At 40.9% G+C, this 17,931-nt stretch overlaps 1 protein-coding gene across 2 annotated transcripts in view; it reads left to right on the top strand.

Annotated features, from left to right (window-relative positions):
• The window catches only part of LOC129863327 (fibrinogen C domain-containing protein 1-like), a 256,911-nt gene that overhangs the window by 224,148 nt on the left and 14,832 nt on the right, over positions 1–17,931 (top strand). For both annotated transcript variants that reach the window (XM_055935219.1, XM_055935218.1), the window contains one exon: positions 12,660–12,839. In XM_055935219.1, coding sequence (XP_055791194.1) covers positions 12,660–12,839 — 180 coding nt within the window. The remainder of the gene's footprint in view (positions 1–12,659; positions 12,840–17,931) is intronic.

The following is a 17,931-nucleotide window of genomic DNA, read 5'->3' as shown; positions in this document are numbered from 1 at the left end:
ATTTCAGCCAAACCTGTTGCTGACAGGTGTATTAAATCGAGCACGCAATGTCCACAGGAAAACATTAGCAGTAGAATGGCCTTACTGAAGAGCTCAGTGACTTTCAATCTGGCACCGTCATAGGATGCCACCTTTTCAACAAGTCAGTTTGTCAACATTTCTGCCCTGCTAGAGCTGCCCCGGTCAATTGTAGGGGTTGTTATTGTGAAGTGAATATTTCTAGGAGCAACAACGCTTCAGTCGCAAAGTGGTAGGCCACTGAAGTGCGTAGCGTGTAAAAATCATCCTCTGTTGCAACACTCACTACCGAGTTCCAAACTGCCCCTGGAAGCAGCGTCGGTACAAGAACTGTTCATCGGGAGTTTCATGAATGTTTCATGAATGGGTTTCCATGGCCGAGCAGCCACACACAAGCCTAAGATCACCATGTGTAATGTCAACAGTCGGCTGGAGTGGTGTAAAGCTCGCCACCAATGGACACTGGAGCAGTGAAAACGCTTCTCTGGAGTGATGAATCACGCTTCACCATCTGGCAGTCCAACGGACGAATCTGAGTTCAGCTGATGCCAGAAGAACGCTACCTGCCCGAATGCATAGTGCCAACTGTAAAGTGTGGTGGAAGAGGAAAAATGGTCTGAGGCTGTTTTTCATGGTTTGGTCTAGGCCCTTTAGTTCCATTGAAGGGAAGTCTTACCGCTACAGAATACAATGACATTCTAGACTATTTTGTCCTTTCAACTTTGTGGCAACAGTTTGGGGAATGCCCCTGTGCACAAAGAGAAATGGTTTGTCGAGTTCGGTGTGGAAGAACTTGACCAGCCTGCAAAGAGCCCTGACCTCAACCCCATCAAACACCTTTGGGATGAATTGGAACATCGACTGCAAGCCAGGCCTATTATCCCTAAATCAGTGCCTAACCTCACTAATGCTCTTGCACCTGAATGGAAGCAAGTCCCCACAGCAATTTGGAACATCTAGTGGAAATCTTTCCCAGAAGAGTGGAGATTGTCATGCAGAAAAGGGGGGACCAACTCCATATTAACGCCCATACTTTCGTTCACATAGTGCATCATAATGCAAATACAGGACAAGACCAATCTATCCTTAACTTCAACAACATTCCCAGTAACGGTTACATAACCGTTTTACTTGCGATGACTGTAATATGTGTTTTTATTTTTTATTTTTATCAACCTTAGTTTAATTAGCTGACTGTTAGTCACTCTGGATAAGAGCTGCTAAATGCTTCGCAAGTGTGCATTTTTACATTTTGGTCATTTAGCAGACGCTCTTATCCAGAGCGACTTACATTCAGTGTATTAAACTAAGGTAAACAGGCATATACCACAGTCATAACAAGAAAAATATTATATTACCATTAACGAGAATGCTGTAGTTAAGTGGGGTATTTCCAAATATATATTTGTGTTAGAAAATACTGAATACTTCTATTCTAATTTAACTGTTACAAAATAGGCTCTGTGAATTGTATGCATGCTGACTGCAGGATTGTCCACCAGAGCTGTAGCCAGAGAATTTAATGTTTGCTGATGTCCACATTGTGTACAAAGTGCCCCATAGTGGTGATGGGGTTATGGCATGGGCAGGCATAAACTACGAACTACAAACACAATTGCATTCTATTGATGGCAATTTGAATGCACAGAGATACCGTGACGAGATCCTGAGGCCCATTGTCGTGTCATTCGTCTACCGCCATCACCTCCTGTTTCTGCATGATAATGCATGGCCCCATGTCGCAAGGATCTGTACACAATTCTCGGAAGCTGAAAATGTCCCGGGTTCATTCATGGCCTTCATACTAACCAGACATGTCACCCATTGAGCATGTTTTGGTTATTCTCACAATCAATAGCCTGATCAACTCTATGTGAAGGAGATCTGTCGCGCTGCATGAGGCAAATGGTGGTCACATCAGATACTGACTGGTTTTCTGATCTATGCCTCTACTGTTTTTTAAAGGTATCTTTTACCAACAGATGCATATCTGTATTCCCAGTCATGTGAAATCCATAGATGAGGGCATACTTTATTTATTTAAATTGACTGATTTTTGAACTCTAACTTAGTAAAATCTTTGAAATTGTTACATGTTTTGTTTATATTTTTGTTCAGTGTGTATATATCAAGTAAATGCAAGTACTCGCACTGTACTTCTGCAACAGTTTACTAACCACTGTGCTTCCAGCAATGCACTGTAAATTCTAAGAATACAGCATCTCGTACTGTTCCAGTAATATTCTGTAAATTTGTCTTATAGTAAAGGTCCTGTAAATCTACAGTTATTTACTGTAAAAATTACAGGATTACATTTACAGTGTGTTTGACTTGACAATGAGTGACAAGTATATGGCAAAACATCACAAACAGATCTGGAACCAGGTTACATTGACACCTGTTGCTGCTTGAAATGTCAACCAAGCACCACAGTTGTCAACAACTGTTCTCAACAATCTTATCTTGTTTCGGCACTGCTACTGTATATAATTAGAGCATTATTGCATATCTTCACTGTGACCTTAAACTATCAGAGGCTGTTCCCATTGCATACAGTTAAGTAATCATATCTGATCCGTGAAATCTCAAGACACAACATCGGTTTGAAGCTACACAGCCTGCGGAAAATCAAGCTTTACTTTCATTATTTCTCTTTCAAATATATTTTCACCCTAAGAAAACACCCGTAACTGTAGAATGTGTTTTGAACACCAAAGCCAGAGGCTGGTATGTTCGAAGCTGCAGTCCCCCCACTGTTAGTCTATCGTCGCTGTACTGCGGTATGCTGTTCACGGAAACAGCTCAGAGTGACTGGAGAACCCAGTTTTGGTCAAGAGGGAGGTGTGTTCCTGTTCTGCTCTGGCTGTCAGTCTCTTTGATCTCAGGAGTGCAGAGCTCTGGCCTGGAAGCACGATCAGTCTACACACCACGGGAAACCTAGGAACAGGAGGGGGCAAGGATGTGTGGAAGGAGAAACGTCAACTCTTTCACTCTTTCACTCTCACTCTCTTAATTAGGGTTCATTGTGAGACAGCCATGGCATGTCTGAACTGAAACAGACTCACTGAGTGAGTCACTTCATAGCCTGTGATGTCAATCACTCGGTTTGTTTCTTTTTGAAATATTGAGTTTTCAATCTTGACTACAGAGTTGGGATGGCGTGAAAGTGACCCATAGCCAGCTGAAGATTGTATGATCTGGACAAGACGAGTCTTTCGTATTGAGTTCCTGTCATGGGAGCTTCAAAACTCAGTGACTGGGGCGTGTCCATTCACACACACACAAAACGTTTGTGACTTGTTTCAGGAAACTAGGCGTATGTTGCACGTCACTACTTCATAGGAGAGGCATGTGAAATATATTTACAAAAATTAAAATATCTAAATGTGTTTTTCGGCCTTCTGGAACATGTGAACTTTCATGTGCCTTAATACAAACGTGTATGCCATCTGTAAATTCGAATACAATTGTTCAATTACGAGCCTAGTTGGTTTAGCCATGGAAAAAGCCAGGAACCTTCCCTGCTAGCCATGATTGGCTGTGATAATGAATAGGCTGGAAATACAGAGAGGTGAGTTCGGATTGGTCTGCCGTGTACCATCTTCTGTCTGTAAAATGAGCTGCTCGTTATGTGTAGCAGTGGCGGTCAGTGCTGTTTAATGAGCATGACCTTATTTCTATTACAGCATATTGGATGACTCTCATTCATATTCCATTCACCCAGTTCAATGTAACAGCAATAGGTTTAGGCTACTACATGATACTCAAATGTTCCCTATACCCATCATGAGGTTGCTACAACCTAGCCTATGAATTACTTTTTACAACGTAGGTGCACACAGGTTTCAATGCCGCTTGCACACTCTTGCCTGCAACTAGCTGATATAGGGTGAAATCATTAGTACAACAGTTGCAAACGAGAGTTTCTGTTGGACAAATTCAGGTATGTTTATCCCTGTTTTGTTCTGTTTGCTTCCGTTTAAGAAACGGTTTTCAACAGAATCGGCAGAATGAACACTCCCCTGATCACGCATGAACAGAGTTCACTCTCATAACAGCCACATTTTATTCCTTCTCTTCCCTTCGCTTGTGGACTTCAATGCACAACACATCAGCTTTATGTGACCAGGCAAATCACATTTTCCAAGCCAAACCGCTACACACAGCCTGCATCGTTGTCACCATATTAGCTAAAGCAACGTCATAGTCAGCATAGCTAATAGAATTAGCATGATAGTAAATCCGCTACAATCATGCGTTAGTGTATATTCAGTAAGCAGTTACACCAAAAAGGGCAAAAAATGTATAATACCAAAAGCTTACCTTGACTTGGAAGAGTTCCAGTGTTGTGTTGGAAAGTCATAGCCAGCGTGCTAATATAGCATCCCTCTGTTTGAGCGGAGTGTTTCTTTAGGCTAAACTAGCTAGCTGCATTTGTTAGCTTAGTAAGTGAAACTGAAAGTGAAAAAAATTATGAAACCTTTCTCTCTCTATTTCTCTCTTGCTTCTCCTTTATTTTGGAAGAAACTCATTTGTTCAAAACTGTTCCAACTGTTCACTCACCACATGTTGTACACTGCAGTGCTAGCTAGCTGTAACTTATGCTTTCAGTACTAGATTAACCTGTCTAGGATGAGGGTGCCACTAGCGGCACCCCCCCCCCACCCCCACTGAAAAACCAGTGCCGCGAAATTCAAAAAAAATATATTTTTTAAATATTTAACTTTCACACATTAAAACCTGTTGGGGATGGGGGCGCTGTTTAGACTATTTATGCTAATTGGGTAATTTTTGAAACGGCTTCCCACAAAATCCTTGATCGTACAATATGCATATTATTATTATTATTGGATAGAAAACAGTCTATAGTTTCTATAGGAGTTGAAATTTTGTCTCTAAGTGGAACAGAGCCCATTCTACAGCAATTTCCCTGACATGGATTCAGATTTCAGAAATGTTGGCCACTGTTCTGAAGTCAGTTAAAAGGGCACTGATATTGCTATGACTATACGGACACTTCTTACGTCTTCCCCTGGATGCCTTTACGTGATGACGATTCCAATGGGGTCGATTGCGCGTTCACAGGCCCTAAAAATCAAAAAACCCTGTAGCTAGCAAGTCTTTCCTTGCTGCGTAACGCGCGTGCTGGACACCGACCCGCTCCTGTTCCAAGCGTTAGTTTAGCCTGTTATATTTCTCCTGTCATCTTTTCACTCGTTATAGGAGTTACAAACATCATAAGGTAGTTAATTTAAAGCGTTTTATAGCAATTTATATCCGTTTAGTGCGATTTTGGGACATTTATTTTTGAAACGATGTGAATAGTTGGGCACGCTTTTCAGTTCATCCCGAACGCAGTTGGCATTTCCACATGGCAAGAGGACAGCTTTCCACCAAAAGACATTTACTCCCAAGAAAGGATCCTTTGCCCAAGATACTGATGGAAGAACAGCTCAAGGTAGGACATTTTTATTATGATAAATCGTGTTTCTGTCGAAACATTTTAGTGGCTTAGGACGCCATGTTTTTTGACGTAGCTTCGCTTGGCGCAAACTGTATTGAAAAGTAAGGATAAATTAAAAAATGTAATTCCGCAATTGTATTAAGAATTAAATTGTCTATCAATCCCTGTCCACCCTATATTTTTTAGTCACGTTTATGAGTATTTATGTATAAGAGTAGATCACTGTCTAAGTGGCGCAAGGACATTTTCTGACCAGCTTGTCTACATTTCACATTGTCTAACCATGATTTTGGTGGCTAAATATAAACATTTGCGATCAAACTCTATATGGAATGTGTAATATGATGTTACAGGAGTGTCATCGGAAGAATTCTGAGAAGGTTAGTGAAAAAATTAATATCTTTTGGCGATGTTGACTTTTATCGCTCACTTTGGCTAGAATCAATGCTGGGCTGCTATGTGCTATGTGCTATGCTAATATAACGATTTATTGTGTTTTCGCTGTAAGACACTTAGAAAATCTGAAATATTGTCTGTATTCACAGGATCTGTGTCTTTCGATTCGTGTATGCTGTGTATTTTTACGAAATGTTTGATGATTAGTAAGTAGGTAAACACGTTGCTCTAAGTAGTTTTTCTATTCCATTTGTGACGGTGGGTGCAATTGTAACCTATGCCATCTACCTGAAATATGCACTTTTTTCTAACAAAACCTATCCCATACCATAAATATGTTATCAGACTGTCATCTAATGAGTTTTTTTGTTGGTTAGGGGCTATAAATATCTTAGTTTAGCCGAATTGGTGATGGCTACTGGTGTTGGTGGACAAATAAAAGATGGTGGATTATGCTAATGTGTTTTTAGGTAATAGATGTACATCTTTACATATTGTGTCTTCCCTGTAAAACATTTTAAAAATCGGACATGTTGACTGGATTCACAAGATCTGTGTCTTTCATTAGCTGTATTGGACTTTAATGTGTGAAAGTTAAATATTTTAAAAAAATATATTTTTTTAATTTCGCGGCACTGGTTTTTCAGTGGGGGGGGGGGGGGGGTGTGCCGCTAGCGCCACGCTGATCCTAGACAGGTTAAAGTCCAATACAGCTAATGAAAGACACAGATCTTGTGAATCCAGCCAACATGTCCGATTTTTAAAATGTTTTACAGGGAAGACACAATATGTAAAGATGTAAATCTATTAGCTAAAAACACATTAGCATAATCCACCATCTTTTATTTGTCCATCAACACCAGTAGCTATCACCAATTCGGCTAAACTAAGATATTTATAGCCCCTAACCAAGAAAAAAACTCATCAGATGACAGTCTGATAACATATTTATGGTATGGGATAGGTTTTGTTAGAAAAATGTGCATATTTCAGGTAGCTGGCATAGTTTACAATTGCACCCACCGTCACAAATGGACTAGAATAATTACAATGAGCAACGTGTTTACCTAACTACTAATCATCAAACATTTCGTAAAAATACACAGCATACACTAATCGAAAGACACAGATCCTGTGAATACAGACAATATTTCAGATTTTCTAAGTGTCTTACAGCGAAAACACAATAAATCGTTATATTAGCATAGCACATAGCACATAGCAGCCCAGCATTGATTCTAGCCAAAGAGAGCGATAACGTAAACATCGCCAAAATATATTATTTTTTTCACTAACCTTCTCAGAATTCTTCAGATGACACCCCTGTAACATCACATTACAACATACATATACAGTTTGTTCGAAAATGTGCATATTTAGCCACCAAAATCATGGTTACACAATGACAAAAGTAGCCCAGCTGGTGAGAAAAATGTTGGTGCGCCATATTAGACAGTGATCTACTCTTATACATAAATACTCATAAACGTGACTAAAAAATATAGGGTGGACAGCGATTGATAGACAATTTAATTCTTAATACAATCGCGGATTTACATTTTTTAAATTATCCTTACTTTTCAATACAGTTTGCGCCAAGCGAAGCTACGTCAAAAAACATGGCGTCCTAAGCCACTAACATTTTTCGACAGAAACACGATTTATCATAATAAAAATGTCCTACTTTGAGCTGTTCTTCCATCAGTATCTTGGGCAAAGGATCCTTTCTTGGGTCTAATCGTCTTTTGGTGGAAAGCTGTCCTCTTGCCATGTGGAAATGCCAACTGCGTTCGGGATGAACTGGAAGCGTGCCCAGCGATTCACAGCGTTTCAGAAATAAATGTCCCAAAATCGCACTAAACGGATATAAATTGCTATAAAACGCTTTAAATTAACTACCTTATGATGTTTTTAACTCCTATAACGAGTCTTAACATGACCGGAGAAAGATTACTCCCAACACTAATGCTTGGAACAGGTGCGGGTCGGTGTCCTCCACGCGCATGACGCACCAAGAAAAGAGTTGCTAGCTACAGGGTTTTTTAATTTATAGTGCCTGTGAATGCGCAATCGACCCCATTCAAATCGTCATCACGTAAAGGCATCCAGGGGAAGACGTAAGCAGTGTCCGTATACTCATAGCAATAACAGTGGCCTTTTAACTGACTCCAGATCAGGGGCCAACATTTCTGAAATCTGACTCCATGTCAGGGAAATTGCTGTAGAATGGGTTCTGTTCCACTTAGAGACAAAATTTCAACTCCTATAGAAACTATAGACTGTTTTCTATCCAATAATAATAATAATATGCATATTGTACGATCAAGAATTTTGTGGGAAGCCGTTTCAAAAATTACACGATTAGCATAAATAGTGACAACAGCGCCCCCAGCCTCAACAGGTTAATTATCTAATCCTTTGATTGGGTGGGCAACGTGTCGGTTCATGCTGCAAGAGCTCTGATAGGTTGGAGGATGTCCTCCGGAGGTTTCTGTGCAAGTCTATAGAAGGGGGTGAGAACCATGAGTCTCCTAGGTTTTGTTTTGAAGTCAATGTACCCAGAGGAGGACGGAAGCTAGCTGTCCTCCGGCTACAACATGGTGCTACCCTACAGAGTGCTGTTGAGGCTACTGTAGACCTTCTTTGCAAAATAGTGTGTTTTAATCAGTTATTTGGTGATGTGATTATATTTAATACAGTTTTATCTAAAAATAATAACTTTTTAAATGTTTCACAATTAGTATTCTTATGAAATTCACTGTGGAGGATAGTCCTCCTCCTCCTCCTCTGAGGAGCCTCCCTTGATTTGTAGATAATCCTTTCGATTGCAGCTGTTTTTTTAAATATATATATATATATATATATGTATATATAACGTTAGCCATGGAGAACTGCAAATGTGTTGCTACTGCTCTCAATAACATTGTTGCCCTGAATTTATTAAGCGTTATCGACAAAGTTCAGTGGAAAACAATTGTGATGGACTACTTTCTGGAGGACGATCGTGCCATCCTGACTCTCTCTCACTCTAAAAATGAATCAGACGTTAAGGAAATCCCTGATTTAGGTAAACACATTTTCACTGAACCAGACATTGTAGAGTATTTTGATTACAGTGATGGGGAGGAAATGGCGATCATGAAGTTGACCAAGTTTTGAAATCAGTGGAATGCCTGGTGGAAGCAGAGTATGATAAGGAGATTCATACAGTTCTGTCAGTTAATTGACTATGCAGAGGGAGTCGAAAAGAGAATACAGACGGCTGTTGTATAAAACACCTGTCTCCGTATTACATCTTCAAACTAAGGGCATCCATGGCATCTGTGACAGAGAGGTAGAAAGATCTGATGATTGTTATGGCTTTGCACATGGTCAGTGTGAACCAGAGTGACTTGACACAACGGGCCATACAAACTGTACAAACAAAATGGAAATGACAAAGGACGTAAAAGGGGTTGCAGTCTTCTGTGAAGCGTTCCACCATGTATACGGGTAAGAGTCTAGCTACATTTTTTGTGTAGTAATATTATCTCAGAAAGCCATTTGTATTGCTAGTTATAGCCTAATGTTAGCTAGCTAACTAGCTAACTTTGAACCTATTTGGTTAGCTTTAGCTAGCTATGGCAATCAGTTTGTATTGCTAGTACTCTATGGATTTGGATTATGGTTAATTCCTTAGCAGCTAGCTAGCTGCATGCCTAAACAAAATACCCCAAGTTAAAGCGTACTGTTAGCTAGCTAGCTATTGTTAGCTGTCAGGCTCGCTAGCTAACATTATGTGTATGATCTGTGTAGTAATATTATCTCAGAATGCCATTTCCATTGCCAGTTATAGCCTAATGTTAGCTAGCTAACTAACATTGAACCTAATTGGTTAGCTTTAGCTAGCTATGACAATCGGTTTGTATTGCTAGCACTCTATGGGTTGGGATTATGGTTCATTGTTTAGGTAGATACATGTCTAAATAAAATAATCCCCTTCACCAGATGATTACATGACCCATCAAGTTGGCGGTGATTGCGGCCATCTGTTGTATAATAAAATATTTCAATCTGGAATTTGTCTTTCAGCATCAGTAAAACATGCCTGACTCTCCTCCACCAGTCATACAAGGAGACTGGTCTAATGCCTCTCATCAAAAAGAGAGCTGGCCCAAGCAAGCACAGGTTACACCTGAAGCATGATGACTTGCAGCGAGTGGTGAACTTCATCAACAACTACACAGAGGATAATGCAACAGTGTTACCAGGACGCCACCCAGGACACAAACACTTTGGTGGAAAGCTGCTGCCATCCCATGTGACAAAAGCAGCAGTGTGGCGTCTCTACAAGGAATCAATGACAACACATGGTATGTAAAGCATAAACACGTTTTGATTATTTAATTGACCTCCAACATGATTGGCACTACTTTTATTGATCTCACATCCCATAGCTGGATGGAGGACGGTGCTGGTGGAAAGCTATGGCTGGCAACAACACCTGACTCTGTACTTCAGGCTGTTGCCACAGATTTACATTTACATTTACATTTAAGTCATTTAGCAGACGCTCTTATCCAGAGCGACTTACAAATTGGTGCATTCACCTTATGATATCCAGTGGAACAACCACTTTACAATAGTGCATCTAACTCTTTTAAGGGGGGGGGGGGGGTTAGAAGGATTACTTTATCCTATCCTAGGTATTCAGATCAAGCAGTACCAGCACTTCAGGTGAATATCATTTTCATTGCATTGTATGAGGTTATTCTTCTAATCTAAACTTGGGAGGTGAATTGATTTTATTTAAGGTCTTTATTTTTTGGTCTATTTTCCTGTTTCACAGCTTCGATGCTCTGGAGTCTGGTGTTGTTGTCGCCAAGGAGTGTTTGGACTCAGTCTGGACCAGGTTTCAGCTGCTGCGCCACGCTGACGTCCTTCCTCCCATAGATGGTCTGCCTGTACAAGCACCACCTGGACTGGACACAACTAGACGTGCGTATCGTTTTGAGAGGATCAGGGACTTTTACGACGAAGAGACCACGGATATCACATGCCCTGCACCAAAGTTAAGGGCAGGACAGAAAAAGGCTCATATAGATTCCTTTGTTCATGCGTGGTGTGGACGGACAAGTTCATCACTGGGGGGCGAGTTCCCAGTCATCCGGGCTTTCTGCAGTGCCTCTATGCACATTCACATGACTCTCTCTTAACACACACACACACATGCCATACGTTGCTGATGCTATTTATTTTTTATCCTGATGCCCAGCCACTTTACCCCTGATTGTATGCACATAACTACCTGATCTAGCACTGATATTGTTCTTGTACATACTCTATATTATTTTGTTCTTTCTCTACTGGCGTTACACTTTTTTTTCTTTTTTATATTGACATTTTGTATTTTTGATATTGCTACTATGCAAATGTGCAATTACCCATTTCACTGTACCGTTTACACCTTCTGTAGAGACCCTTCCACTTAGCAAGATTATAGCGAGGTTATACACCTTCTGTATGCTGTGCATGTGACAAATAAACTTTGATTTTATTTGATGTAGTGTGTTTAGCAGAGACGGTAATGTCAAGAACAACATGACCTGCACCAAAGTCCTATTAGGATATAGGCTTTTTGTAGGCTACTACTTTTACCACTTTTAGTCTTGAAATCTGTACTACATTACTCACTCTGTTTAGCACATGGCCACATGTGAATACTTAAAGAGATGGGTGGGGCTAAGGCTTAAGAGGGTGTGAAGGATTCTGAATGAGCGTAGACTAAGAAAAGCTCTCCAGTCGGTGTACCAAAAAACTTCAAGAGACACCTTCTTAGAGTGAGGAAAGTTTATCAACTTTCAAAGCAGAATTTCTTTCCCATTGTTCCTCAAATGCAGTGTATGATATACCAATTTGTAGCTCTGAGTCTTTACTTTTATCCAATGTAAAAAAAAACATAATTTAAAAATGTAGCTTCATAAGTTCAAATGTCAGTGTGAAATGTGAAATGTCAGTCACATTTCGCCTGTCTCTAAAAGCAAAAAGGCTTTTTCAGGCTTAGGGGTTAGGTTTAGTGTTGGGGTTACAATTAGGATTAGGTTTAAGGTTAGGATGTAGGGTTAGGGGTTTGGGGTTAAGATTAGGGATAGGTTAAGGGTTAGGTTTAGGGTTAGGGAAAATAGGATTTAGAATGGGAATCAACTATTTGGTCCCCAAAAGGACAATAAAACAAACGTGTGTGTGTGTGTGTGCATGAGTGCGCGCTCACGTTTGTGTGTGTGTCCATCAGAGTCTGTGCTTTGTGAGGACTTGGGAGTGAAAGCAGTGCTGTCTTTGATGTTATGTGACAGACCATGGGTTAAATCATCCAGACAGGGGACCTCTCACTTACTGTAGCAGGTTGACTTCTGGGAACTGACTGGTGGGCAGGGACGTTAAGTGTGTTACTGTTTTCCTTGAAGACACATGGCACAGTACGAAGCAGATGCTGCTCCTGAAATGAAATTACTTTGGTGTGGGTGTTGTCTCAAGGCAACAAGGGGTCTCTCTCCCTCAGGGAGTGGCTCTGATCGGTCAACTCTAACTCTCTCCTTCCCTTCCTATTGCTCCTTCTTTGTCCTTCATTCTCTCTCCTTCCCAACTTGTCTGTTTTCTCTCTCTTTCTCTCGCTCTCTTTCTCCGCCTACCCCCTCTGTCTCACCCCATCCCTCCCTCTCTTCCTCTTTCTCTCCCTCCATTTCGCTCTCTCTCTCTCTCTCTCTCTCTCTCTCTCTCTCTCTCTCTCTCTCTCTGTCTGCAGGGTTGAAGCAGATCCATGCTCTCTCCATCCAGGGCAACTATGAGTTGAGGATTGACCTGGAGGACTTTGACAACAGTACAGCCTATGCCCAGTATGGGATGTTTGGAGTTGGCCTGTTCTCTGTGGACCCTGACGATGACGGATACCCACTGACCGTTGGAGATTACTCTGGAAATGCAGGTACATATATCTGAATGACCAGTTCCCTGTGTTAATCAGTTAAGTATCAACCTAATAAACTCTCATCTTCAATTAACATTTTACATTTAAGTTTGATTCAAATTATAGATTGGGTTGTTATGGAACGAGACACCGAGGTACCCAAAGCAAAGTTACGCCGCACTTAAACACATATGTAGAAGCCCCAGGTTTACTCATCAAAAACGTATAACTCAGCAATGCATTGACTATCTATAGTAAAAACGGCTGTGTCCTCTGCAGTAGTTTATTGTTAAGTGCTGAGGGAAGGAGGGATGGAAGTGTTTAGTTTGGTCTCCACAGCGTGGACAGACAGGGACAGAGAAACAAGGACAGACCGTATGTGTCTGCGTATATCTGTTCCCCAAACATCACATCTCAGCCGCAATCCCGTCACCGTGAATAAATTACTACCCAATTAATTACTGTGGTTGACCGGCAGCATAAACAAAACACTGCCAGATGCCTGTCACAACAAATAATCAATTTAAAGAACCTTTGGGGAGTGGAGTACTGAGAACTGAGCACACAGAGAGAGAAGAGGGACAGATGAGAGATGGAGGGATGGGAAGAGGGGGGTATAGAGGAGAGGAGGAGTGAGAGAGTGTTGTCAGAAGCAGGTTTTGCAGAAAGAGAGAGTGTTCTGTAAATGGCTTGTACACACAAAGAAATAATGGTTCTAAATAGTACCAGACAGGGGTTATTTGGCTTGTAACCATAACAAAACCCTTTTAGGTGCTATATAGAACCTTTTTTTGATGCTCTATAAATGACCATTCACATTTGTTCTATATAGCGCCAAAAGAAAGTGTTGTGCTATGGGTACAACCATTTTCGGGGCTACATAAAACCCTCTTTTGTGGTTCTTTATAGAACCTTTGTTAATAATGATTGTATAAAGAATATTTCTCATTCTGAAAGGCTCTTTGTAGATCGTTTTGAAGAACCATACAGGGTTGTTATTCTGGTCAGCCATATTATATTGTTAAAACTCCATATGTGCTGTTATTGTTTTGACAAGTCGAATCAAGTCTGCTACCTTTGGAACAGCCGGGGGTCACTGAGTAGAGCGTTGAGAACCACTGACTGATTTAGTCAACCGTTTTCAATTGACACAAGGCCATACGTGAGTCTTTCACAAGACACCATCACTGGCCATAGCCAGATATAATATGTAATGGCATAACACAACCTACTAGATAAACTGGACAATTAAATGATCACTAAAAGAGCAAATAACCATTTTGTGAACTGTAAAGAACCATTGAAGAGCTTAAAAGGGTTCTTTGAGTCATTATGGTTCCACATAGAACATCACCCTTCCCAAAGAACCCTTGAGGAACCCTGTTTCACAGTGTAAAGCTTGTATCCGCTCATCCTCCCTCAATACCACTAACCTTCAACTGACAACTGACAACTATTGGACATTTGAATCCCACTGCAGCACACTAGCCTCTCCCTCATACCCCCCCCCCCCCCCCCCCCCCTTAGTACCACTGTTATTGTTATTATCACACACAGACTCTCACTCACACATTTTCTCACTCACACAAGGTAACTTTGGTTAACTCTGAGTTCAACTCATGATAACCGGTCATACAAAAGTTGCTCACCTTTTAGCCGAGTACATTTCTATGGCTCCTTCAGAGGTAACCTTCTCCGGTGCAGGCTAACTCACTGCGAACTCCACTTACCCTGATTGAAATGACCGAGCCACGAATTGAGCACCAATGGAATCAGATTCCCTTCCTCTTGCAAAGATTGCATCATCATCCCCTCCATTTGAGGAAGACGACTGATTAAATATATTGTATTTATCAAAAGTAAATATAAGTCAGTTAAAGAACAAATTTTGATTTATTCTTATTTAATTCTTATTTCGACTAGTGTTCGACTGACATGCACACGCAGTTACAAGCCTGTTAGAGTTAGCAGCAGGTGGACAAACAACATCCACCGTCGTAATACGGATAAAGCCTGAGCTGGAATGTGAAGCTAACTGAAGCTGATTAGCTTTAGAAAACCCTGAGTAGATCTAGCTTGCATCGTAGGATACCCCTCTAGTCTCAGTGGAATGGTGGTCATTGCGGCTGGAAGCAGCTGGATTCTAACAGTCTTCAGTGGAGCCCCCTTGTCCCATCCACTTCCCTTCAGCCAGACAAGGTTACACTGAGTGGGCTGCAAATGACACGCTAAGTGCTGCTAGCCTGGTTCCTCTCTCTCTCCCATTGTTTCGTATTATCCGGCAACCATTATCACGTTGTCACATTGGGTTGGGGTTATATGTTTTTATCTTTAAAAAAAATAAAATTTGGCGTAGAGGCTCTCTGTGTGAATGCTGAAACGCGCCCAGTCGGAACTGGTGGCGCTGCGAGTTACTGTGGAAAAATGGAATTGGAGGGAGTGGAGTGGAGATGTGGCCACACCCTGCCTGGGCAATTAATGGATTTAGTCCTCTCATGAGATGCTAGAGAACACTTCACCGCTGGAGAGGAGTGTTTTCCTCTGCTTTGTGAGGCATTTTTTTAAATAAAACGCTTATCCCTCTATCCCCCTCTGGTCACACACACACCATGAAGAATTACAGAAAGGTTGAGAGAGGGAGCGAGGGAAAGAGAGGGGGAAAAAACAGACAAATGAGGGAGAGTGATAAATAAACCACACATATAATTTTTGCTCATCAAAAGCCTGAAGAGTTTAGATACCAAACACATAATTCCTTGAAATCGTAGATTTTTGTGGGACAGAATGACATCACTCAACATCCCCATGTGTAGTGCCACTGACAGTAAGCCAACAATGAAATGACGTTTGGGTCTTTGCGTGTCAACAAAGGTACACGTCAAATATTACTATTTGACTCATCAAATAAGCTTTTCATTTGACACGGCAAATAACTAAAATTATATTATAGAATGTTGTTTGTGCTGAATTTGCACGTTGTGTTTACAATACCGCGTTGGTAACAAGGCATTATTTGTTAGACCGAATGGGAAAACGTCTGTGTGATCGTTTGAAATAAGAGCAGGATCAAAAATGTTTGCAAATATCTTTGATACAGATGTTATTAGAAACTTTAGCTTGGTACCATCCTAGCTAGCACTAATGCAACCAGCCTGAAAACCACGACCAGTAGAAATTCTTAGCAACGATTTAGGTGAGTAAGTATTAGCTGGGTAGCCACTTGTTGTTCTCCTATTGAAATCGAACTGCAGTTCATGAAAATAACTTGCTGGGCAGCTACTTAACCTTGTTGCCCAAAGCTAACATTATAAGCAGCCAGCTAGCTTCATCTGGCTAGTGAGGTTTGACGGACCAGGTTATGTGTTCTGAAGCAATATGGACTAGCCACAAGAGTGGAATTTGCGGTTCGCCCTCAAAATAAAACTGCCTCTTTGAAAGTGACGCTAATGGTTTACAATTGGTGCAATCATGCCATATTTAGACTAGATAATGGTAAACAAGGTTGGAGTGTTGGAATGTGGAGCATTGGGGTATCAGTCTACTCTGTTAGAGCCACAGAACACAACTGGGAAGAGATTACACAAATATTAGCATTGTAGCTCTTATTGCAGGACCGTGACTGTGGGAAATCCCCTCCCCAATCAGCCTATTGTGCGTATTGACATTCATATTACACTGTACAGCCTTCAAATCAAATTGTATTTGTCACTTGCACTGAATACAACAGGTATAGTAGACCGTACAGTGAAATGCTTACTTACAAGGCCTTAACCAACAATACAGTTTTAAGAAAAATACCTTACCTAAGGACTTGGGATCAATGAAATGAGATATCCGTCTGCTCAGTACCCAAGTGAAATAAGTATGCCCCAATGCAATTCTAAAGTCTAATGCATCCATAGAGTGATTTCAACAGATTTTTGTAAAATTAACTAAGCGTCTTTTGTTGAATTTATATAACAACATTCCAACCTCGTTTAGCATGATCTATTCTATTGTCACTATTTGCATTCATTTGCATCACTTTCAATTAGAGACTTTTATTTTGAAGGTGAACGGCAAATTCAACTACTGTGGCTAACCCTTATTGTGTCTAGCTCCACATATGTGGGTCCGACCATCATTAATCAAATAACAGTCTTATAAATGTGGGGTATTTTAGATTATGACACCTAGCTAGATAGTTAGTTAGCTAACTATAGCTACTGAAACAGATGATGTTGTTTCGCTATGTTTTTGGGGAAGAACATTGTTTGCATCCATCAGCTAGCTAGCTTTTTCTTATGACCTGCACTGTCCTAGAGCTTGGGGAAGTTTGTCTGCGTTCAAGTGAAGCAGCTGAAGATGCGCGAGAAAAAACTTTGCCAGCATCATAGCATACGTATCGGTGAATGCTGTGACATTAAATACAAGTAATGGTGTAATCAATGTGTAATAACTACAGATAAAATAATATGAACGTGTTACATTAATATCTGATGTCATATTCAGGTCTTGATTGGTCAACCCGCTTATTTTACGTGTCAAATAGCATTATTTAACCTGTATCTTATTTGACACGCAAAGACCCAAATGGCGTTCCATAGCCAACCACCCAAGTGTGACATTCAGCTCAAAGCCGTAGTCTATAGCTAGCAGTGTCCCGTGTGCCTCTCTTCAGTTCTATTTCTGTAAATGCTCGCAAAGTATTTTTAGATACTTTTTAGAGGCTTCAAAGCTCCTTTTTAAGTGTGTGTGTGTGTGTGTGTGTGTGTGTGTGTGTGTGTGTGTGTGTGTGTGTGTGTGTGCGTGCGTGCGTGCGTGCGTGCGTGCGTGCGTGCGTGCGTGCGTGCGTGCGTGTGTGTGTGTGCGTGCGTATGTGCGCACGATGTGACAGTTGTGCGCTGATCGGATCGTTAGGGAGGCGATAGTAGAAGCAGAAGGATAAAAAGGTCAGTATAGAGCCCTTTGATAAATGAACTACAAAGTGTTGTAACCCTGTGGTTTGTGTAATGAGGACTGATCTTTAGAGAGGGAGAGGAGGCCTCTCTCTGATCTCACGTCATTTATGGAAATGATTGATTGTTCCTTAGTTATTTGGAAATTAATTAGGAATGCAGTGGTGCTCTGG

This window comes from Salvelinus fontinalis, chromosome 10 (genome assembly GCF_029448725.1).
Source record: "Salvelinus fontinalis isolate EN_2023a chromosome 10, ASM2944872v1, whole genome shotgun sequence".
In the NCBI taxonomy this organism is placed as follows: Eukaryota; Metazoa; Chordata; class Actinopteri; order Salmoniformes; family Salmonidae; genus Salvelinus; species Salvelinus fontinalis.
The sequence above is the reverse complement of the archived record's forward strand: the minus strand, read 5'-3'. Positions and strand labels throughout refer to the sequence as shown.